Here is a 25,765-nt window from a genome sequence, read left to right as displayed (position 1 = left end):
CCATTTAAGGAACTCAAATACTTTTCAAACAAACTTAGAAATCAGCTTATTTTGAAAGTTACACCATCCTATCCTTACACAAAGATGACAAAAACCCTGACAATCTAAAGCTTTAGATTTACTTCTTTTATCCACAGGCCTTAAATGATGATGATGGCATTAAACTCCAGGGTATATGTGTATTTAATCAACAACAGCAACAACAATTAGAATGGCCCTTATCTGAAGTATTCACAGAGTAATTGCTAGGGACTTTTTTTTTTTATTTTAATTTTTTATTTTTTGCCGTACGTGGGCCTCTCACTGTTGTCGCCTCTGCCGTTGCGGAGCACAGGCTCCGAACGCGCAGGCTCAGCAGCCATGGCTCACGGGCCCAGCCGCTCTGCGGCATGTGGGATCTTCCCGGACCAGGACCGGGGCACGAACACTTGTCCCCTGCATCGGCAGGTGCACTCTCAACCACTGCGCCACCAGGGAAACCCTACTAGGGATTTCTTGACTTCAAAGATAAGATACAGAGGACATTTGCACTCGACTGACCAACTTTTTCAAGGCATTTAGGAAAAACTCAAACATAGAGAATGGAAGTATACTCTGACTATGAGATACAAAAATGAGAAGTCAGCATCTGCTAACAAAAATTTTTTTAAACCCTAAAACTCCCAATATCTGTACATTAAAACTCTCTTCCAGATAACCCTGAAGTTAAAGAAAAATAAAAAATAAAATTATGGACATTAAAAATGGATGACAATAGAATTATAACCTATGGGATGTGGCCAAATTAATACTCAATGAAAAAATTAATGGTGTAAATGTATTTAATAGAAAAAAGAAATAAATGAATTAAACATTTAAATTAGAAAGGTTAAAATAAGCAAACAAGCCAAAATAAAGGTAGACAAAGTAATAAAATTAAAAGCATAAGTAAGTAAATTAGGAAGCAAAAAAACGTAGAAATGGTTAATATAATGGAGAGCTGGTTCTAAATATGAATGAATGAATAAATGAATAAGTGAATAACTTCCTAAAAATGTGACCAAGAGGTTGAGGAACTCTACAAATTAACAATACAAATATAATGTTCAATGAAATGGAAGGGTTTCTTTGCATAAATCTTTATGCCAATAAATAAGAATCCATAATTGAAGCCGACTTAAGAAAAGGTTGTAAGTGAATAACCATGGAAGAAATAAAAACTTTGTTAAAGATTTATACCCTCTATTCCATTCCTGACAAAGAATGCTATACCCATTTTTTCTGTGGGTGTGTTCTGGCAAAACCCTTTGTTACTGAGATTATTCTAGGGCACCTGAGAACATGGAAAGCATCCCAACTGGTTCATGAGGCTGGCCTAATTATGACAAAACCTAACAAAGATGGCACCAAAACTAATCAAATATATGTATAATCTTACTTATACTTTATACAAAGTTCTAAATATAAGAAAGGTAAGTTATATAGTATATAGTATATTCAAATTATAACAATACACATTTAATCAGTAGATTTCATTCTATGATAATAGATTTTTCTAATATTGAACACTGTTAATTCAGTTCATTTAATCATAAGTACTGATTAAAGACTTGCATTGGATGGGTGTGGAAGATGAAAGAGACATGAAGAACCAAGAACTTCTAGATCTATGGTGTGAGCAGCTGAGAAGATGGTAGTAACATTTATTAAAGTGGGGAAGACTTGGAAAGGGACAGATTTGGAAGGACAAAAATTCTGTTTTAGATAATTTTGTTTCAGATACTAATAGCTATCCAAGTAGAGCTGTTCCAAGACAGCTGGGTAAAAGAGAGAAGTCAGTATTGGAGATAAAAATTTGGTAGTCATTAGCATGAAGATGGTATTTAAAAATATAGTTTTGCATGGATGGAAAACTGTACAAAAAAGAAGAGAGTCCAGGATTCAAATTTTAGTAACCCAACAATAGAAAGACACTACCTAGATCTGTGAATACCATATCTTCATACAGTATATGTTGCTATACTTAATCATTTTTTAAAACATGCTAAATCAGGACTTTGGTACAAAAATTATTTAACAAAAACCTTACAATATCACAGGGTGGGTTTCCTGCTAGCCCCTGAAAACTTCAGTTTCAGTAGCACTGTCATATTTGTGATTTGTAAATTATCTGAATCTTTTTTTGGGGGTAGTCATTTTTAAACAGTTTTCTGAAAGATGCCTCAGAAGCTGAGTAAGGAGGGCTCTGGGACTATGACCCTAAGACTTTATTTGAATAAGGGTTTATTCCAAGGGGCAAATTTGTTTCATTTACTTTAACTAGTATTTTATAAATATAATGTAATAGCAGACAATGCTGAAAAGTAAAGTGGGTCTCAAAGTCTGTATCATTGAGACAAGGATGGAATCATTAAGTGGGTTGAAAGCAGCAAAATTTCAGCCTTACTGACATTTAGCCTTATTTAAACTGACTGACTGTATGTTCAATTTAAAAAGAAGAGAACATGAGTCAAATGCTGAAAATATAGTTTTGAAGATGTGCCTAAAAGATACTTAGGAATTTAACAATTTAAAGGAATTCTCCCATAATATATAAATCTATTTTCAAGTTTCTCACATTTAGCTTTTATAGATATTTGCAGGAATATGTGTATGTAAGCAGGGGACATCTATGTCAGGAAACAATAGCCATTGGCATTTAAAAAATGAAATAACAGGGAGAAAGACCCAGTAAAAAAAGAAATAAGCTCAAATGCCTACTATCACTGTTCTATGGTTTCAACCAACGCAATAAGACAAGAAAAAAAAGTTGAAATATTTTTAAAAATTTATATTATTTGGGGGTCACTTATAATATATCCTGAAAATCAAGACAGTCAACTGAAAAAGTATTGGAACTAAGTATCCTGAAAATCAAGACAGTCAACTGAAAAAGTATTGGAACTAAGTCCTACAATATAACTAACGGTACATAAAAGATGGTTATTTAAAATTGACTAACTTTCCTTTATACCACCCACTACAAGGTATAAAATATAGGCATACCAAGTATAGAATATAATGAGGTGAAATCTCATTCATAATTAATAATGACAGCTAACATCTCTCAAGGGCTTATACTTCAATGTACATTATTGGTTGATAGCCATAACCATGATATTATATGATATTACCATGATAATAGGTACTATCATCACAATTTCACAAAGAAACTGAGGCTTAGGAAAATATAGGAAATTTGCCCATGATCACACAAGCGTCAGAACAGGAACTCAAACTCAATCTCTCTGACTCTACTGAAGGAGCTTCTTAGCACTATTATGTCATTCTTGTTTATCAAATTAACAAAGACAGGCTGTGAAGGGAAACTGTGATGGGTGCAGAGAGCGACACACATGCATTTCTAAGAATATAAATTGGTGCAACTTTTCTAGAGGGCAATTTGCATGATCACATCTAGGAATTTGTTTAAAATATATTCATCAATGTGTACAAAGATCTATATACATGGACATTTATCACATTGTTCACTATAACAATAAAAATATTGGTCATACTCTAAATACTCAACAATATGAGCTTGATTAAATTGCAGTATTTGAATGTGTTGAATGCATTCAGCCAATAAAAATAATCTTTTTTTTTTTTTTTTTTTTTGTGGTACGCAGGCCTCTCACTGCTGCAGCCTCTACCGCTGTGGAGCACAGGCTCCGGACGCGCAGGCCCAGCGGCCATGGCTCACGTGCCCAGCTGCTCTGCCGCATGTGGGATCTTCCCGGACCGGGGCACGAACCCGTGTCCCCTGCATCGGCAGGCGGACTCTCAACCACTGTGCCACCAGGGAAGTCCAACAAAAATAATCTTTTAAAATAATATTTAATGATACAGGAAAACATCGTATATTGAATGAACAGCAAGAAACAAAACTACATATGCATACAAATTTTTTAAAGGATGTGTTTATATTGACTAGGAGATTAAAAAAAAATGAAAACATTACCAAAACTTTAAGTTATCTCTATGGGAAAATTATAGATGATTTTTCACTATCACTTTTACTTTTTCTCTATTTTAAAAATGTGATAAAATAAATATGCTAAAATATTTAACTCAAAATTTAATTTTAAAAGATAAAACGAAGTAGTCAAAATAATAGAAATGCACTTTGGAAAACATCTCTCCTATTTAAAATTATTTTTTCCTATGCATGATATTGCTAATTTTAACATAACGTTATGAACACAATTTTTATGTTACTTAAGGCATTTTTCTATCTTAGCAAAAATAGAAATAATGCCTACTTTATCAAAATAGATAATTTATTGCACACTTCCAGCATTTTAGATCTGTACTAATCATTTACAATTATAGCAAAATTCCAAGAAGTACCTAATACATAAAATCGCCAACTCAGTGGGGCAATTCAAAGAAACGATGACTTAAAAAACGTCTAAGTCAACAATGAGGAGGCAGCCTCAATTATATGGGAGAACTGCTCCCTATAAGTATACAAAATAATAAAAATAAATTATAAAGTAAAAACCAAGATGTGAAACAGACTAAGTCACAGAATAAAGGATAAAATTAAGCCCATGTAATTTTGAATAGGAAATGAGTAGATGACTAAGAACAAAGAACAGAAACTAATTTTAGCTTCACCCTAAATGACATGAAGTAATAAATTTAAAAGCCCTTTGAAAAATCTAAAATATAAACTTACATATTAAAAGCAATAACAGTAAACTTGATTTTTTAGGTATTTTTCATCTGGTAAGCCCAATTACCCAGAACACAATTAAGAGCCAGTGAATAAGTAGACAGAAAAATAAAACAAACAAAATCTCTGTCTAATCAATTCAGTGAATACTGCTAAGTCATTTTATAATAACATTCACTGCCTTCTATGTGCCAGGCACTTTTTATACTCATTAGCTTAAATCAGTAAAAACAACTTGCAAAGTACAAGAAATCAAAGAGAAACTGAGTTTTGTCTAAGGTCACAGCCAGTAAAGGACAGAGCTGGGATTCAAACCCAGGTCTATCTGATTGTTAGAGGCCCCAACTACTCTCTGAAAGTGCAATTTCTCAGTTCTCCAACCTAGACAATCTGCGAGTCCTAAAGGCCTTTAATTGCTGCCTAAATACTTTTATGTTAGCCATAATATTAGCTGTTGTCATTCAGTTTCACAGTCCATAGCAGTTATCTTCTTCAAATTAGAGGGAAGAAGTGACAACGTCAGCAAGGAACAGCTAACAGCAAGGAAAGAAGACCAAAAATCATTAATATACATCAACAGAAATCATTGAGTTCTGCTGTCCTCACCATGTTTTTTTTTTTAAAAAAAAGCAAAACAAGCATTGTTATTTAGATAGGATAAATCAGGAATCTTGATAACCCCTGTTCTATCACCTGGAAGATAGGCAAAACAACAGTATAAACTTTATACAATTGTTGTAAAACTAAATTAGATAATGTAAGTAAAGTGCTTAATACTGTACCTGGCATAAAGTTAGTGCCCCACAAATGATAGCTATTATTATGCTTCATAATAAGTGAAGTTATAGGCTACATGTTACTTGAAGGTAGAAAAATATAATCCATGTATTTAAATTTTTCCATTTAAAATAGTTAAAATGTTTTGTTCTTGAAAGACTTTAAGACTAACTTCTAGAAATTTGCCTTTATAATATCCTTCCCCAGCTAAGTGGGGAAGATAAGGGTAAATGCATGTGACCACTCAAGAAATCACATCATACATACTAAGTTAATTTTAAAATGTTTGGGTACACAAATTGTGTTATTTGCTCTACTGATTACTGCGATCATCTCATAGCCATCTACTGACTTTTGTTCACCCTACCACATCAGCAGGTCCATTTAAAGAACATACTCTATGGCCTTTAACAATAAAAACACATCCATGAAGTATCTACTAGGTATTAAACACTGTAGAAGACTTGGGATAAAACAGTGTAAACCAAAGTCCTTGCCTAAAGACTACAAACAAAATAAAGAAGATCCTAGGCACTGTATTTTGTATTATCAGTTAATCCTTATGACAAATCTATGCCCTAGCTAGTATTTTTTTTTCTGTTTTATAGATGAAGAGCAGAGACACAGAAAGCAAAAAAGAAATAAATAAGAAACAGTTAACTATCACCAAATATACAAGTGTTATAGAGGGATTTAAAGTATTTTGAAAACACAGGGGAGTAAACAAATAATTTTGCCTAAAGATGGGTGACTAGAAAATGCTTGTATTTTAAATTTAAAACTCAAGTAAAAATTCTGTAAAGTATAACTACAGGAATAAAAAATAGGAGAGTGTTTATCAAAATATTTACAGAAGTTATTTATGGGTAAGAAGATTCCAGGTGGTTTTACTTTTCTCTTTGCTTCTTCTTAATCAACCTGCCTACTTTAATATCTTAAAATATAAGTAGAAAAAAGTCAGCATTAAAATTAGATATTAATGTTCATCTAACTGTCAAAAAATTTTACAGTTAATAGTTCATTCAAACATGGAATGAAATCAGTTCTTTCACGCTTTTCTGACAAGTGTACATACCAATACAGCTTTTCTGGAAAACTTTTTGGCCATCAAAGACCTTAAAGCTTATTCTCTTTGATCATTACTTCTAGGAATCCATCCTAAGAACACAGATGCAGAAAAAAGAAAAATTACTGGGATGTTCAACTAAAGCATTATGATTTTGAAATACTGGGGGAAAACAAATGTCTAACTGAAATAGGAGAATGATTAAGTAAAATGATATGTTCTTAGGAAGAAAATGTTTGAAATATTTTTAATGTCATGAGAAAATCCTTAGTGAATGTTAAATGGGGATGGAAAGGTGGGGCACCAAGCTCTATAAACTCCCAAGAGAGATGATTCTATTATATAGTTTAAATCTCACAATAATATATTAACATGTATTAGGTTAAAGAGACCTTAATATTTCGTTCTTAGCCTAAGCTGGGACACCTGCTCTGCCATTATTAACTGTGAAACCTCTAGCAAGTTATTTAACCACACTGTAGTTTGGTTTCCTCATCAGAAAAAAAAAAGTATTGAAATACTTCTTTATAGGAGTACAGTAAGTATTAGATGCATTAATATATGTAGAGCACTTAGAACAGTGCTTGGCACAGTGTCACCTCCTATTATCAATCTTAACCTACAATGGAGTAAACCCAGTGAGATCTAAGCTGAAGCCTGAATAATGAGGTGTGAGCCAGGCAAAAGATGAGGGGGTATAGGGGAATAATGTCCAGGCAAGCAGGAAGAACTTGGGATTTTTATTCCCTATGTACCTTTAGAGATCTGATAATTTATCTTAAAGGCAGAATGCTTTGAGTGTTCAGACATCTGCTTATGGGCTTTACTTTATGCCAGTTCACTGGGCATAAGAATCATCATGCATCTCTTAATTTTGAAACAATGTGTATCAACATACGAACATACACACAATGACACACTTTTTATAGAACTAAAAATAGTATCACAGGAAGGAAGAACTGCCCAGTGGTTAAGGGCATGAGTTTTAAAGTCAGACTCGGGTTCAAACTCCGTCTGCAATTTACTAGATGTGTGACTTTGGACAAGTTATTTAAACTTTCTGTGTCTCAGTTTCCTCATCTATAGAATGAAGATAATAAAAGCAAGCATAAGCATGACATTAGCACATCAGTGCACAATACACAATAACTATTATTATGTCAGCTATAAAAACCAAAGATGGAATTGATATCTCCACAACACAGATCTGAAAGTTATCTTTATGCCACTGGATCCAAAACACAGTGTGCCACAGCAAAGGAAACCATGAAGCAAATGAAAAGACAACCTACAGAATGGAAGAAAATATTTGCAAATTATGTAACCGACAAGGGATTAATCTCCAAAATATATAAACAGCTCATACAGCTCAATATCAAAAAAACAACCCAATCAAAAAATGGGCAGACGATCCAAAGAAGACAAACAAATGGCCAAAAGGCACATGAAAAGATGCTGAACATCACTAATTATTAGAGAAATGCAAATCAAAGCTACAATGAGGTATCACCTCACACCCGTCAGAATGGCCATCATCAAAAAGTCTACAAATAATAAATGCTGGAGAGGGTGTGGAGAAAAAGGAACCCTCCTACACTGATGGTGGGAATGTAAATTGGTAGAGCCACTATGGAGAACAGTATGGAGGATCCTTAAAAACCTAAAAAAAGAGCTACCGTATGATCCTACAATCCCACTCCTGGGCATGTATCTGGAGAAAACCATAATTCAAAGCAATACATGCACCCCCAATGGTCCTTACAGCACTATTTACAATAGCCAAGACATGGAAGCAATCTAAATGTCCATCAACAGATGAATGGATAAAGAAGATCTGGTATGTTTATACAATGGAATATTACTCAGCCATAAAACAAGAATGAAATAATGCCATTTGCAGCAACATGGATGGACCTAGAGATGATCATACAGGAGGCATATCAGCACTTAAAACACAAATTTTTTTAAGAACATTTGGTATTTTTGAACCCCAGAATCACGATATTTTAGGCTTAAATTTGAATTCCTGATTTAATATGCTTCTGTTATTCACTGACCTTCTTACTTAATATTTTTCTTTCCAATAAAATATAACCTTGAAACCATCTTTGCCACCTTAATCATCCACTACTCCTATCATCCGGGGAATGCTCCAGACACACTGGATCACCTACTCCCTGCTTTCCTTGACTCAGGGTATCCATTTGGAAATGACTCCCACCTTTAAGGCCTGGCATGCCACCTTTCTCAGTGCCTGAATCTCCTACTTCTTTGCTTATGGCATGTAGAATATTCCATCTAGCTTTATGTGCTCTCTGTTAATAATCTCTCTTCTTTTAGAGGTCAGGGTCCTTATACAGCACCTAGATTGATACTAAATAATTATTTGCTGAGGTAATAGAAGTTTACCAGTCTCACCTGAGCAATAACTGCCAATTAGTTTACAATCCTACATTCTAATTCTAATACTAAAATGATAAAAAAAAAACCCTCCTACATAAATCTTACGTTTGCTTCTTTAAAACTGCTATCAAATAATGAAAGTAGAATTCTTTTGAATATATGTAGAAAAGCAATTGAAAGCACTAAAAGGGTATAAAATGATATAAAAATGGTATTAAAAACTATAAAATGATAACAACGCTTTTACATCTGTTACAGTAATTAAAATTAATGTAGAAAACATTGTGGTGTGCTAGAATGAAGACAAGGTAACCCAGTTGTAGAATGAGAAAAATACTTAAAAAACACTATATCTATTGAACACTTGGGGTTCAATTTGGCAGATGTAATCCATGAAAACATAGCTCCAGAGAAACCAGTAATATAAAATAGGATAATTTTATTAGTATGGTAATTAAAACAAAAATGTAGTAAAAGGAAATGACTAATAAAAACTTCCATCAGCATACAAACATTCCAAGTTTGTGTTTCCTATAATATTTTCCATTATAATAAACTAGTTCATTAGACTTCCATTATTAAAAGCAGGTTAAAAAAATAGTGGCCTCTTTTTTGCTGTTGTTTTGTTTAAAAGTTCATTTTACTTTACATATAGAGTTTAAGTACTTGTGTGATGACCAGATGCTAGAGGTAGAAATGTAGCCTACTTTGAAAGCAAAATCCATTGTTAAACTAAGTAAAAATACTCAAACATTTCAAATCATAGATACACAGTTACTAGACGATTCTGATGTTTAGGGTATCTTCAAGTAGACAGATTAAGGTAACTTAAAATCCAAATGCCAAATTAGAAGAAAGCAGGTGAATAGAGAGGCAAGTCTGAAATAAGCATCTTCCTGGGGTTATCAATAGTAAGACAATTTTACAAATATTTGGTGAAGCTATCCTTATATTCGAACAACAGACAACACCAAAATTGAGAAATTGCGGCTAAAATTAATTGCATATGTGATTAAATAAATGGAAGTCATACCCTCATACCCTAAATATATTAAGACTTTAAAAAATATATAACACATTACCTTCCCACTTCTTGTGGTTCTCCAAGTCCCAAAAACTTGTATGAGGCATATCCACTGTTTTCTGTTTATAATATACATTAGAAAAACTACATGAGGAAATAAGTGAAGAACTGATGAATTTTTCCAAATTTCTAAATATACTGAGCCCCAAGTATCTCTGCAACTATTCTAAGATGGTTAAAAAAAAAAAAAAAAATCTGGATCAATAAACGCCTCATGGGCCTGGGGATATTCCAACACATTCTTGCAACCAACAGGAAAACTTTCCCTAAATCTGGATTAGTATTTCTTCTCTTTATCACAAAACACAGAGCACAGACCAGGATTGTTAACGGTTACCCAAACAGCAAGAAATGCAGTTAGGGTGATCAGTACTTGGAAGCTTAGACTGTTTTTAAGGTCTTGAAGGGGTGAAGGACGAGACAGTTGAGGGAGGAAATGAGGGATTCATTTCTCCAAGTTACATCTGTAACACCTCTTTGTAGGGAGTTAAACATGGGGACCTGTCCGGCTAAATGAACGCAGGGTGAAAATGGGAATTTGGCTGTACACTGAGGGGTGAGGGGTGCAGGAGGGACGCGGGGGCAGAGGGGCGTTTCGCCACGGCCCGCCTGGGTGTTTGGCTGGAGGGATGGATAATAAAAGCTAATGGCTGGGGCTGTATCCGAGCTGTCGGATGCTGCCTCACCCCCCGCCGCCCCCCCGCCTCCCAGCGCGCGAGGTCTGAGCCTCAGGAGAGGGACTGTGGGTCCGTTTCCATCCGGGGCGCCCGGGTCCGCCTCCATGTTCGGCGGCCGTACCCTGGGGCGGCCGGGAGTGGACCGAAGCCCTAGGCCGCGGGGCCGGAGAGACCGGCCTCCCCTCGCCCGAGATCCCCGCTGGGGCCGGCTTTGCCGCCCGGGAGGATGCGCTGGGCTTTCGCTCGACCCCGCCCGAGCCCCGGGAGCAGCCGGGGCTCAGGGACTCGACTTCCAGCGGCCCGACCTGCCTGGGCCTGGAGATCCGCCGGCGCGGCCGCCCCAGCCACGGCCCCTCCGCCCGGCGCTCGGGCGCGGCCTCCCGGCCCGCGGCCCTCCCCTCGCCCAGCTCCCTCAGGGCCATTGTCGCCGCTGTCCGCCCCTCCACCCCCTTCCCGAGGGACAAACCTGGGGGCCGCTACCCGGCATGGCCGGCCCCGCGAGGAAGCGGCGAGCCGGCGGCGGGGCACGCAGCGACAGCAGCCACTTCGGCCCTCCCCGCTCGGCGCCGCGCCCGCCCGCCCAGCCCGCGCGCCCTCCGCGCCGGCCGCAGCCCCGGCTCCCCCTCCCCCGGCTGGCACCACTCGCCCCCCCCGCCCCCCACGCGCGCGCACCCGGATCTGTTGCTCAACCTACTTTCAGTCTCTTCTCATCAGCCATCACCACATGCCCTGGAAGCGGGGCCGCCCCGGGACCCTCCGGCGGGCGGCCGCCTCTCCTTCAGCCTCTGGCCGCCGCTAGGGCGCGGGGCGAGTGGGAGGCTCCCCCATGCCGCCTGCGCGCACACCGGCCACACGCCGGGGCCCCGGCTCTGCCCGCCGCCCGCGCCGCTGCTCCGCGGGGAGAGCGAGCCTGGATCTCCCGCTGTCGCCTCGCCCCTAGCCCCTCGCCCGCCCGCAGCGGCAGCCGCAGCCGCTGCGCCGGTTCCTCCTCCCCTTTCCTCTTTTCCTTCTCCTCCTTCGCCTCGTCTGGAGCTGAGGTTGGCAAACCAGCACCTGCTGCTGGAGATCACCGAGAACTGAAACAGGAAACCCCGAACCCAGGGGAAAACCCGGGAGGCGTGGGGAGGGGTGAAGGGAGCTGCTGGAACCTGTCGGGCTTGGCCGGGCCACTGCGGCCGCAGGAGGTTCCCGCTCCGCCTCTCCTCGCGCCCAGCACAGGGGTCCCGACCTCCCCGCTCCGCTCCCCCGGCCCGGGCCGGCGGCGCCTCTCGACTCAGCTACGCCTCCTCCACCCGGCAGTACCACGGATCATTCCCTGGGCAGCAAGGGAATCGAGCGGCTGCCTTCCTTTCCCGTGCTAGTTTGCTTGTTATCAATATTCCGTAATGAGGAAAAACCACACCCGGCATTAGCAAGACCAATGAGGGAATTTAAACAAATGAAGCTGTTGGGATTTTACCCAGAGGAAGGACTTCTTTCAGTAAGGAAACTGGCCTTGTTGGAAGTGGCAACATGTCCAAATTGAGGTGAAAGTCAGGTTGAATCCAGATCTCCTTCGGGAGGTTGGGAGGAGAGCCCTCTGCACGGAGGTGGGCTCCTGAGTTGAAAGTGTGAAAGCACTGAGAGCAGCGGGTCTTTCTACTTTGTGAATTGTCCAACACCCAGCACAATCTAGGCCAACATTTCAGAAATGTTCAAATCATCTCACTCACCTGCCTGTGGAATTGTCACCAGGTGTGTCACTCATAGCCTTGGGCAGGATGCATCTGCTTTTGGAGTGAGAGGGAAAGGAACATCTCCGTCCCTGGATTGTGCCTCTACCACGTGCCACAGACCTGGCAGCTGCTTTAAGTGCATTAACTCGTTTAAGTGTCACCACGGCCACCTGAGCTAGGTGTTATAATCCCCTTTATCCCACAGAATATTGAGATTAGAAAAATTTCCCAAAAGTACACAGCTTGCATAGGAAGGATCCAGGTCTGTCTGCATCCAAAGCACATATTTGTTTCAGTGGACCTGAGTTCACACCTTTGATCACACTTTTCACCCTTAACAAAATGATTTCTTGCCTCTCTGAATTGTTTTTAATGAGGGCATATTTGCTTTAAGCATGGATCAGTTGAATCTGATTGGGCTGCTTAATGGTAGTGATATCCGTGATGCTTACTGGGGTTTAAACTTTATAGTTTCTCTATTTTAAAAAACCCTGCTTTTATGGCTCAGTTGAGCAGCATAGATGTCCCCGCCTCATTGGCCAGCATCTGTTGCTCTTTAGCTATGGATGATATGGGGTCCCAGCTGAGAGCATCCTGCTGGCTGGTGTCCATGGCATGCTGACACTGCGAGATGAAAGGAGAGCATCTCACTGAGCCTGTTTTCCACTACAGCAGGCCAGTCTTGGAGCCTAGTAAATGAAATAGTAGACTGGTAGGTTTTTTGGGGGACATATGAGAATTCTCTGGTCCACATTTTTAGTACCACCTTAGGAAGTTTGGCAACCTTCTGTCTGCAGACAGATCAGTTTGAATTGGCAGGAAGGGAGGGATGCTCAGGAAAGAATTCCCTGTTCACTGAGCCAAACCCTCAGAAGCCTCTTGAGCAGTATTAGGGAGTGGCAGGGAGTTAGAAAGAGGCCGGCTTGCTGACAACAATACGTGACGGCATCTGTGGCATGATTTTAGTGAGACCAGGAAGTTCCCCTATTCCACAATGTACCACCCACACAGTCTACTTATTTCCCTCAGTTGACTCAGCTGAATTCACTCAATATTGATAAAGCATGGTTATGGGCCAAGGCACTATACTAGGAACTTTGGAAGTGAGAAGTATGAATAACTATTACAGTTGCTAACATTTAGTGAGTGCTTATCATGTTCCAGGTACTATTCTGAGCACTTTTATATTCTCTCACATAACACCCACAAAACCCCTACAAGGAAATAACTATCACTGTTTCCATTTCACAAATGAGAAAACTGAGACCAAGCTTAAGGTCAGTAAATAACAGTGCAAGGATTAAAACACAGGCATTCTAACCCTACAATTCAGGACTCATTATGTGAATGATACAGTAACTGCCCTTAATTACCTTACTATGTAGTTGGAAGATAAAAAAATATGAAAGTTAAAAGAAAACTAAGAAGGCAAGAGAATTCTTAACTGTTAAATATGTGTCACGGGTAATAAATGCAATGAAGTTTCAGAGGACAGAGGAATCACTTTAGGTTGGAATGGTTGGAAAGACATAGAAGATTATTCTGGGTTTCAAAAAGGGGAAATTTAAGCTAGATAATGAAGATGAATAGTATTTTGATAAGCAGAGAGGATAAGGAAGGGCATATGAGTGGTACAGCATAAACAAACATAGAATGCCAGGGAAATCTGGGAAATAGGGATAAAAGAAGCTGGAAAGGAAAATTAGGAAAAAATTACACAAATTTGCAAATAAGAGAGGGAGAGAGACAGACAGAGACAGGCAGACAGACAGAGACAGAGTTTGAGCTCAATGTATCCTATATACACTGGGAAGTCTGTGAAGGTTTTGAACAGAAGGTAACATGGAGAATATCCCAATTTAGTAAACCCAATATTGTATTGGTTATTGGATAGTTTGGAAAAGGCAAGGCTTGAAGCAGGGAAACAAGTTTGAAGGCCAGTATGGGAGCACTGACAGGGAATAATGAAGAAATCGTGAGGGACGTGAGGAAGGGACCAGTTAGTGAGACATTGTGACTTAAAAAAAATCACTGAGGCTTTGTAAATGATTGGATACATTTGATGGAGATGAAGCTAAGAAAAGGGAGAAGTCCAAAATGACTTGGGGGTGTGAATATGAAACCTGTAATATCACCGACTGGGAAAAAAGGGAAGTTAGGGATAGAGGAACTACTGTTTTGAGCAAATGTTTAGAGGAATTTGGTTTTAGGCATGTATTTGTGGTAATAGTGGGGATATGCTTGTGGAAATGTTTCATAGTATTATCTAGAAAAGGCAGGGAGTTGGGTAAATGAGGCTTTTATCTGCTACTGAGAGAGTAAGTATGAACACTTTAAATGGTCGCTGTTATAACAATAACCAACTATGGTTTTCATCTTAAGTAAACCAGAGTTGAAAGAAAATTTCAATCTCAGATAAATGAGCATTAGGGAATTCCTCTTCTCTTTACTCCAAGTTCTTTTTACTTAAAAGGAAAAGAAAATGTATAGGAAAGAAATTTCATGCTTCAGAGAATGTCAGACTGATGAAAGAAAACTTAAGAGATCATTGAATCTGACCCCACTTTTCAGTTTGCGAATGGTGAAAATGAGGATCAAATTTTTGAATGTCTGATACTAAAACTTCGAAATAGGCTTTAGGCAAGTATGGCACATTTGCTATTACCAATTCTGGATAGCCTGTTTGTATTTTAGTTGTAAACTCAAGTCTGGACCTAGAATTGTGACTTCGAGTTGCACATAATTAAACAATTTGAGTGGCTATGGATCCATAATAGGCAAAGCCCTGGAATAGCCTCACTAGTTAAAAGCAAATGCTTTGGAAAGGACGGGTTGTGAGCAGAAGGTGGGAGGGAGAATGGTTGCAATGTCAGCACTTCTTTCTAAAATGTAGCTCCCAAGTAGACTACCTCACACTGAGATTCACATTTGAACCTTAAAAGACAGAGTTTCAGGTGCCCATCACCCCCTACTTGGCTGCCTCAGCCTAGATTTTCCAACTGCCCAGCCACCTTATCTAAGACCTCTCGGAGCTTCAAAAGTGATGGCCCATAAGTCACCCTCAAGTTCAAAACTGGCACACAACCCTGGAAACTACTTCTAGTTCTATCCAGAGCTAGTGGTGTCCTTAGGAATTTTCTGATTGAAAAATGTGTGGACCCACTGGTTACACTTGGTGATGCAAGATAATTATTTCTCTTATTTTCACATCTCCCACTTTATCATTTATGCCAAAACACTTACCTTAGTTAAAGTGATGTCAATAGTCCCTTGGATGCACCTTCCTCTCCAGCTCTTTGTCCAGCACTTGATTTCCTCTGATTGAAGAGCTTCACACACATAGCCAGGTGACTACTGAGATTTTTCATTCACAGTTTCTTTTATGTCTTTCAGAGAAGTTCTGGTTAATTCCAACAGCCCATGAAATGTAATGTTTCCTTAATATTATTACCCTAAATGACCACTTCCCAAGCACATGATCTATATAAGACAGACATGGAAGGATACAACACACTCTTGCCCATGTGCTTCAGTGATTGGTTAGAGTTGCTTTTCAGTACTGAGTTCTTGGGGAAAGGAACTAGACGGCATGAGATAACAGGCTGTTGGCCAATCCCAGGGCTTCTTTCTTTTGATGAGTTACCACAGGATTCCATACTAGCAGCATGACTCTGGTTTTCAGCATGTGGGAAGCCAGGCAGCAAGGTTTTCAATACGCTTATGTCATACAGTTGTGTGCTTGTTCTTCTACCTGAGCCAGACAGTGTGGCTGCCCTAATTTCACCATATTTGACCAACGTAGAAATTTTGTAAACAGTAAACACTTAAAATAAGAAATGCTCCTTAGGTGACATTTTGCCATCTTGACAAGGATCACACCTGTCATTGTAGTTCACCCTGCCCAGAAGTTTAAAAATTTTTGTTTCAACGTGGAATTTTAAGTGTGCCAAAAACATCCTCATCACCTCCGAAAACATCTGTTGTTTTATAAGGAAATTGGTATATAGAATTACAAATGTACAAAACTGAGATGGTAGTTGGAAACATAATTATGGAAATTTCAGGTTAGAGTACATCTTATGTTAAAAGGCTATATCCAAGACTATTAATTGCAGTATTACTTACAAAGTCAAAAAATTAGAATCAATTTAAAAGTCCATTAATAGGAAACTATCTAAATAAGTTGCAGTGTTGCCATATATTAGGATGCCATTCACCTATTAAAGAGAGTAAAGTGGCTCTATGGGTATGGAATAAACTTCAAGACCCATTGTTTATTGGAAAAGTAAGGTACAGTATATATAGTATGCTACCATTTGTGAGAAAGACAAAGAATGTCTCTGTGTTTGCTTATACATGCATATAACATCTCTGGGTGGGCACACAAGAAACTGCTAAGTGTTGTCTTGGGCAGGGAAACTGGATGATTTGGAAGAAAGGGCAGAAGAGAGATTCACTTTTTAGTCTATACCCAATAATGGCTTTTGAATTTTAAATTGGATACTTGAATTAGCTATTTGAAAAAAAAGTCTTTTAAGTCTACACTCATTGGTGATGGGTACTATCATCCACACCTTTCTATTTGATTCTATAAATAAGCAGATATTATTTTTTTAAATAGTTGAAAAGGAAGAGAAAGAGAAGAAGAAGTTGAGGGAGCCCTGTGAGTTGCACGTGTGGAGTCTGGGGCTTCCCAGGCAAGGGGAAGAGTCCTGTGATCGTGTGGAAGGGGAGATCCCATAATTGCTAAAGGATTCCCAGCCAGCGTTAGTGGGACTGGTCACTTTTTTTTTTTTTTTATAACAACGTAATTGTCAAAAGCTCCAAACTCAGATTCTGTGAAGATTTCTGATGGGAACTGCTTTAACTAAGGGAAACATTCAGGGACATTCTCATCAGCAGATGCAGGAGAAGTTCCTATAAGCTGCAGGCATCACAAGTCAGCAGTAGGCCTGGGCAGATGAAGCAGGTTTTGTTTTTTTTGTTTTTTTCATGATACTCATCACCTAGGATTGTATTTGCTTATTTATTTTACTGTGTATCCTCACATCAGAACGTAAGCTCCACAAAGGCAGGAACTCTGTCTGTCTTGTTCCCTGCAGTGTCCTCAGTTCTCCTGTGCCTGACATGTAGAAGGCACTTGGGTTGGTTCTAGACTACTGAAACTGGGGACCATAACACCCAGTGACTCTCCAGCCTGTGGCTACTTATTTAGGCCTTAATCTGTTAGGACATAGTAAAGACATGGCCAGGGGAACCAAGTTTTATGGCTTAGTATCTGAAAGAGCAAGCAAAGCAGAATTCAAACCTCAAAGCAACTGGGGAATTAGAAAACTACTTAAGCATGGAGAAACAAGGCAAGGAACCAACTACTGAAGTAGCAGAACAAGGTAGGGGTTGGCTTAAAAACAAAAGGAAGGAAAAAAGAAAAATAACCAACCAGAAAACAAATTAAAATGAAGGAATCTCCCCAAACAACAAATAGCATAACAATAAAATAGAAGAGATAGCTGCATAATTAGGGCTGCAGTTTACAGGAAGAGCAGGACTATAAACAGAGCAAGTTTGCTGCTGAGTCACTGTATGCTGGAGAGTTGGGTGGCTGAGGTGGGAGAGTCACCTTGATTTAGAGTCTACAGTGGCTTCAGAGTCTAGGATGGGGTGAGTGAGCCTAGACGCTAAGGTCTGAGGAATACAGAGGAAATGGGTAACCTAGGTGGTTCCAGGTACTCCCTTCCATCCGCAGAGTAGAAATCAATGGGACATTTACACTGTCAGCTATTTTTGTTTGAACGTGGACATTCCAGGGGATATTCAGTCAAAGATCATCCAGGAGTCAGAAATGAGGAGTCCAGCCAGGCAGCGATGGCACCCACAAGCGAGTGCCACAGGCCCAGGGAGGAGATGATCTAGGCTGAAGAGGTAAATAGACTGGAAGTATCTGATGGCTTTTAACAGTTTTGGATATAGTACAGCCATTTATCTGTTTCTGTCTTCCTTTGTTTCTTTTTTTTTTTTTTTTTTGGCTGTGCCATGTAGCATGCAGAATCTTAGTTCCCTCACCAGGGATCGAACCTATGCCCCCTGCATTGGGAGCTTGGAGTCATAACCACTGGATCACCTGGGAAGTCCCCATTTATCTATTACTATGTCTCACGGCCCTTCATTTTCGTCCAAATATTTACCTAATTTGAAACGTCAGTATTCCCCTGAAATGTTTCTCTAACTCTTCAGTTATTATGTGACTTCCTCTGCTTTTTTTAGCTTCATACACAGGCCCCTGTTTTACTGAGAAGGGCTAGGACTTCTGGGTTGTTTTTACAAGCATCTATTTTAAAAAGTGAGAATTATTTGTCTTTGGCAGTTTCTGCTTTTTCATGGCGATCTTGCTAGAGAAATTCAGGAACTTGTCACTTTATTTTGGAAAACTACAGGAGGCAGCTAAATGTTCTGTAAACTTTGGCAAGGACAACTTGTTTACTAGAAGACACTTTCCTGATGAATGTATTATTGCTACCTTCTGTGTTTCCTTTGCTAAAATATGTGTTTGCAAGAACATTTTAGAGAGTTGGTATGACTGGGTCTAAACAATTACTTGTATTGTCTTGGTGGTCAACTCTTTACGTACAAAAGCAGGAGCTTGGCATTTTCCAAGGCTTTTTATTTTTATTTTATTTAACATCTTTATTGGAGTAAAATTGCTTTACAATGGTGTGTTAGTTTCTGCTTTATAACAAAGTGAATCAGCTATACATATACACATATCCCCATATCTGCTCCCTCTGTGTCTCCCTCCTACCCTCCCTATCCCACCCCGCTAGGTGGTCACAAAGCATTGAGCTGATCTCCCTGTGCTATGTGGCTGCTTCCCACTAGCTATCTATTTTACATTTAGTAGTGTATATATGTCCATGCCACTCTCTCACTTCGTACCAGCTTACCCTTCCCCCTCCCTGTGTCCTCAAGTCCATTCTCTACGTCTGCGTCTTCATGCCTGTCCTGCCCCTAGGTTCTATATAACCATTTTTTTTTGATTCCATATGTATGTGTTAGCATACAGTGTTTGTTTTTCTCTTTCTGGCTTACTTCACTCTGTATGACAGACTCTAGGCCCATCCACCTCACTACAAATAACTCAATTTCGTTTCTTTTTATGGCTGAGTAATATTCCATTATATATATGTACTACATCTTTATCCATTCATCTGTCAATGGACACTTAGTTTGCTTCCATGTCCTGACTATTGTAAATAGAGCTGCAATGAACATTGTGGTACATGACTCTTTTTGAAATATGGTTTTCTCCGGGTATATGCCCAGTAGTGGGATTGCTGGGTAGTATGGTAGCTCTATTTTTAGTTTTTCAAGGAACCTCCATACTGTTCTCCATAGTGGCTGTATCAATTTACATTCCCAGCAACAGTGCAAGAGTGTTCCCTTTTCTCCACACCCTCTCCAGCATTTATTGTTTTTAGATTTTTTGATGATGGCCATTCTGACTGGTATGAGCAGATATCTCATTGTAGTTTTGATTTGAATTTCTCTAATGATTAGTGATGTTGAACATCCTTTCATGTGTTTGCTGGCAATCTGTATATCTTATTTGGAGATATGTCTATTTAGGTCTTCTGCCCATTTTTTGGATTGGGTTGTTTGTTTTTTTGATATTGAGCTGCATGAGCTGCTTATAAATTTTGGAGATTAATCCATTGTCAGTTCCTTCATTTGCAAATATTTTCTCCCATTCTGAGGGTTGTCTTTTCATCTTGTTCATGTTTTCCTTTGCTGGGCAAAAGCTTTTAAGATTCATTAGGTCTCATTTGTTTATTTTATTTTATTTTTTCATTTCTCTAGGAGGTGGGTCATAAAGGATCTTGTGGTGATTTATGTCACAGAGTGTTCTGCCTATGTTTTCCTCTAAGAGTGTTATAGTGTCTGGCCTTACATTTAGGTTTTTAATCCATTTTGAGTTTATTTTTGTGTATGGTGTTAGGGAGTGTTCTGATTTCATTGCTTTACATGTAGCTGTCCAGTTTTCCTAAGGTGACCGTATGTGCATGGGTTTATCTCTGGGCTTTCTCTCCTGTTCTATTGATCTATATTTCTGTTTTTATGCCAGTACCATACTGTCTTGATTACTGTAGCTTTGTAGTATAGGTTGAGCCTGATTCTTCCAGCTCCATTTTTCTTTCTCAAGATTGCTTTGGCTGTTCAGGGTCTTTTGTGTTTCCGTACAAATTGTGAAATTTTTTGTTCTAGTTCTGTGAAAAATGCCATTGGTAGTTTGTTAGGGATTGCACTGAATCTGTAGATTGCTTTGGGTAGTATAGTCATTTTCACAATGTTGATTCTTCCAATCCAAGAACACGGTATATCTCTCCATCTGTTTGTATCATATTTAATTTCTTTCAACAGTGTCTTATAGATTTCTGCATACAGGTCTTTTGTCTCCTTAGGTAGGTTTATTCCTAGGTATTTTATTCTTTTTGTTGCAGTGGTAAATAGGAGTGTTTCCTTAATTTCTGTTTCAGATTTTTCATCATTAGTGTATAGGAATGCGAGAGATTTCTGTGAATTAATGTTGTATCCTGTTACTTTACCAAATTCATTGATTAGCTCTAGTAGTTTTCTGGGAGCATCTTTAGGATTCTCTATGTGTAGTATCATGTCATCTGCAAACAGTGACAGCTTTACTTCTTCTTCTCTGATTTGGATTCTTTTTATATCTTTTTCTTCTCTGATTGCCGTGGCTAAAACTTCCAAATCTATGTGGAATCATAGTGGTGAGAGTGGACAACCTTGTCATCTTCCTGATCTTAGAGGAAATGGTTTCAGTTTTTCACTGTTGAAAACGATGAGAACCATTGAGAACCATTGAGAATGATGTTGGCTGTGGGTTTGTCATATATGGCCTTTATTGTATGATGTAAGTTCCCTCTATGCCTACTTTCTTGGTTTTTTTTTTTATCATAAATCGTTGTTGAATTTTGTTGAAAGCTTTTTCTGCGTCTATTGAGATGATCATATGGTTTTTCTCCTTCAATTTGTTAATATGGTATATCACATTGATTGATTTGCTTATATTGAAGAATCCTTGCATTCCTGGGATAAACCCCACTTATCATGGTGTATGATCCTTTTAATGTTCTGTTGGATTCTGTTTGCTAGTATTTTGTTGAGGATTTTTGCATCTATATTCATCAGTGATATTGGCCTGTAATTTTCTTTCTTTGTGACATCTTTGTCTGTTTTTGGAATAAGGGTGATGGTGGCCTCACAGAATGAGTTTGGGAGTGATCCTTCCTCTGCTGTATTTTGGAAGAGTTTGAGAACTATAGATGTTAGCTCTTCTCTAAATGTTTGATAGAATTCGCCTGTGAAGCCATCTGGTCCTGGGCTTTTGTTTGTTGGAAGAGTTTTAATCACAGTCTCAATTTCAGTGCTTGCAGTTGATCTGTTTATATTTTCTATTTCTTCCTGGTTCAGTCTAGGAAGGTTGTGCTTTCCTAAGAATGTGTCCATTTCTTCCAGGTTGTCCATTTTATTGGCATAGAGTTGCTTGTAGTAATCTCTCATGATCCTTCTTATTTCTTCAGTGTCAGTTGTTACTTCTCCTTTTTCATTTCTAATTCTATTGATGTGAGTCTTCCTCCTTTTTTTCTTGATGAGTCTGGCTAATGGTTTATCAATTTGGTTTATCTTCTCAAAGAACCAGCTTTTAGGTTTATTGTTATTTGCTATTGTTTCCTTCATTTCTTTTTCATTTATTTCTGATCTGTTCTTTATGATTTCTTTCCTTCTGCTAACTTTGGGGTTTTTTTTTTTGTTCTTCTTTCTCTAATTGCTTTAGGTGTAAGGTTAGGTTGTTTATTTGAGACATTTCTTGTTTCTTGAGGTAGGATTGTATTGCTATAAACTCCCCTCTTAGAACTGCCTTTGCTGCATCCCACAGGTTTTGAGTTATCGTGTTTTCATTGTCATTTGTTTCTAGGTATTTTCTGATTTCCTCTTTGATTTCTTCAGTGATCTCTTGGTTGTTTCTTAGTGTATTGTTTAGCCTCCATGTGTTTGTATTTTTTACTGATTTTTCCCTGTAATTCATATCTAGTCTCATAGCGTTGTGGTTGGAAAAGATACTTGATACAATTTCAATTTTCTTAAATTGACCAAGGCTTGATTTGTGACCCAAGATATGATCTGTCCTGGAGAATGTTCCATGAGCACCTGAGAAGAAAGTGTATTCTGTTGTTTTAGGATGGAATGGCCTATAAACATCAGTTAAGTTCATCTTGTTTAATGTATCATTTAAAGCTTTTGTTTCCTTATTTATTTTCATTTTGGATGATCTTTCCATTGGTGAAAGTGGGGTGTTAAGGTTCCCTACTATTTTTGTGTTACTGTCGATTTCCCCATTTATGGCTGTTAGGATTTGCCTTAGGTATTCAGGTGCTCCTATGTTCGGTGAATAAATATTTACAATTGTTATATCCTCTTCTTGGATTGATCCCTTGATCATTATGTAGTGTCCTTCTTGGTCTCTTGTAATAGTCTTTATTTTAAAGTCTATTTTGTCTGATATGAGAATTGTTACTCCAGCTTTCTTTTGATTTCCATTTGCATGGAATATCTTTTTCCATCCCTTCACTTTCAGTCTGTATGTGTCCCTAGGTCTGAAGTGGGTCTCTTGTAGACAGTATATATATGGGTCTTGTTTTCGTACCCATTCAGCCAGTCCATGTCTTTTGGTTGGATTATTTAATCCATTTACATTTAAGGTAGTTATTGATATTTATATTCCTATTACCATTTTCTTAATTGTTTTGGGTTTGTTATTGCAGGTCTTGTGTTTCCTGTCTAGAGTAGTTCTGTTAGCATTTGTTTTAGAGCTGGTTTGGTGGTGCTGAATTGTCTTAGCTTTTGCTTGTCTGTAAAGGTTTTAATTTCTCCATTGAATCTGAATGAGATCCTTGTTGGGTAGAGTAATCTTGGTTGTAGGTATTTCCCTGTAATCATTTTAAATATGTCCTGCCACTCCCTTCTGGCTTGCAGAGTTTCTGCTGAAAGATCAGCTGTTAACCTTATGGAGATTCCATTGTATATCATTTATTGCTTTTCCCTTGATGCTTTTAATATTTTTTCTTTATATTTAATTTTTGATAGTTTGATTGATGTGTGTCTTGGCGTGTTTCTCCTTGGATTTATCCTGTATGGGACTCTCTGCACTTTTTGGACTTGGTTGACTATTTCCTTTCCCATATTAGGGAAGTTTTCAACTATAAACTCTTCCAATGTTTTCTCAGTCCCTTTCCTTTTCTCTTCTTCTTCTGGGACCCATATAATTCGAATGTTGGTGCGTTTAATGTTGTTCCAGAGGTCTCTGAGACTTTCCTCAATTCTATTTATTCTTTTTTGTTTATTCTGCTCTGCAGTAGTTATTTCCACGATTTTATCTTCCAGGTCACTTATCCGTTCTTCTGCCTCAGTTATTCTACTATTGATTCCTTCTAGAGAATTTTTAATTTCATTTATTTTGTTGTTCATCTTTGTTTGTTTGCTCTTTAGGTCTTCTAGGTCCTTGTTAAACATTTCTTGTATTTTCTCCATTCTATTTCCAAGATTTTGGATGATCTTTACTATTATTACTCTTAATTCTTTTTCAGGTAGACTGCCTATTTCCTCTTCATTTGTTTGGTCTGGTGGGTTTCTGCCTTGTTCCTTCATCTGCTGTGTGTTTCTCTGTCTTCCCATTTTGCTTAACTTACTGTTTGGGGTTTCCTTTTCACAGGCTGCAGGTTTGTAGTTCCCGTTGTTTTTGCTGTCTTCCCCTAGTGGCTAAGGTTTTCTCAGTGGGTTGTGTAAACTTCCTGGTGTAGGGGACTGGTGCCTGTTTGCTGATGGATGAGGCTGATTTTGTCTTTCTGGTGGGCAGGACTGTGTCCGGTAGTGTGTTTTGGGGTGTCTGTGACCTTATTTTGATTTTAGGCAGTGTCTCTGCTAATGGGTGGGGTTGTGTTCCTGTCTTGCTAGTTGTTTGGCATAGGGTGTCCAGCACTGTAGCTTGCTGGTTGTTGAGTGGAGCTGGGTCTTAGTGTTGAGATGGAGATCTCTGGGAGAGCTTTTGCCGTTTGATAGTACATGGAGCCATTAGGTCTCAGGTGGACAAATGTCCTGAACTCAGCTCTCCAACCTCAGAGGCACCAACCTTACACCTGGCTAGAGCACAAAGACCCTCTCAGCCACATGGCTCTGAAGAAAAGGGAGAAAAAAAGAAAGAAAGAAAGAAAAATAAAATTATTAAAATAAAAAATTATTTAAAATAAATAAAAAAATAAAAAGTAATGGAAAAAGAAAAAGAAAGAAGAGAGCAACCAAATCAAAAAAGAAATCCACCTATGATCAGTGATAACAGGCGCTAAAACTATACTAAAAAAGAAAAAGGACAGACAGAACCCTAGGACAAATGGTAAAAGCAAAGCTATACAGACAAAATCACACAAAGAAGCATACATATGCTCAGAAAAAGAGAAAAAGGAAAAAAAAACTATATATATATATAAAAAAAGGAAGAGAGCAACCAAATCAATAAACAATTGTACCAATGATAATAAACTCTAAATACTAAACTAAGATAAACCTAAAACCAGAAACAAATTAGATGTAGAAAGCAAACCCCAAGTCTACAGTTGCTCTCAAAGTCCACCTCCTTTTGGGATGATTCGTTGTCTATTCAGATATTCCACAGATGCAGGGTACATTTAGTTGGTTGTGGAGATTTAATCCACTGCTCCTGAGGCTGCTGGGAGTGATTTCCCTTTCTCTTGTTTGTTGACACAGATCCTGGGGTTGAGCTTTGGATCCAGCACCGCCTCTGCGTGTAAGTCGCCTGAGGGCATCTGTTCTTCGCTCAGACAGGACGGGGTTAAAGGAGCAGCTGATTCGGGGGCTCTGGCTCACTCAAGCCGGGGGGAAGGTAGGGGTACGGATGCGGGGCGAGCCTGTGGCGGCAGAAGCCAGCGTGACATTGCAACAGCCTGAAGCACGCTGTGTGTTCTCCCAGGGAAGTTGTCCCTGGATCACAGGACCCTGGCAGTGGCAGGCTGCACAGGCTCCCAGGAGGGGTGGTGTGGAGAGTGACCTGTGCTTGCACACAGGCTTCTTGGTGGCGGCAGCAGCAGCCTTAGTGTCTCATGCCCGTCTCTGGGGTCCGTGCTGATAGCCGCGGCTCGCGCCAGTCTCTGGAGCTCCTTTAAGCAGCGCTCTTAATCCCCTCTCCTCACACACCAGGAAACAAGGAGGCAAGAAAAAGTCTCTTGCCTCTTCGGCAGGTCCAGACTTTTTACCAGACTC

The 25,765-nt window shown here is 39.0% G+C and overlaps 1 protein-coding gene and 1 pseudogene across 4 annotated transcripts in view; one reads left to right on the top strand and one right to left on the bottom strand.

Annotated features, from left to right (window-relative positions):
• Nucleotides 1-11,778, bottom strand: part of ZC3H12C (zinc finger CCCH-type containing 12C) — a 70,438-nt gene extending 58,660 nt beyond the window's left edge. The window contains exons 1-2 of one of the 4 annotated variants that reach the window (XM_089915520.1): nt 11,398-11,778; nt 6,549-10,085 (exon numbers count right to left, since the gene is read on the bottom strand). In XM_089915520.1, coding sequence (XP_089771646.1) covers nt 6,549-6,581 — 33 coding nt within the window. In that variant the 5' untranslated portion in view covers nt 6,582-10,085; nt 11,398-11,778. Of the gene's footprint in view, nt 1-6,548; nt 10,869-11,397 lie in introns of those variants that run through there. The other 3 variants (XM_022561559.3, XM_022561557.3, XM_089915519.1) reach the window with 3 other exon arrangements.
• On the top strand, nt 11,530-17,645 carry LOC149748806 (uncharacterized; annotated as a pseudogene).
• Nucleotides 17,646-25,765: the final 8,120 nt, after the last annotated feature.

This window comes from Delphinapterus leucas, chromosome 7 (genome assembly GCF_059928025.1).
Source record: "Delphinapterus leucas isolate spDelLeu-1000000601 "Yukka" chromosome 7, BTC_Dleu_Yukka2, whole genome shotgun sequence".
Classification (NCBI taxonomy): domain Eukaryota; kingdom Metazoa; phylum Chordata; class Mammalia; order Artiodactyla; family Monodontidae; genus Delphinapterus; species Delphinapterus leucas.
Note: the sequence above shows the minus strand (reverse complement) of the source record. Positions and strands in the feature narration are given on the sequence as shown.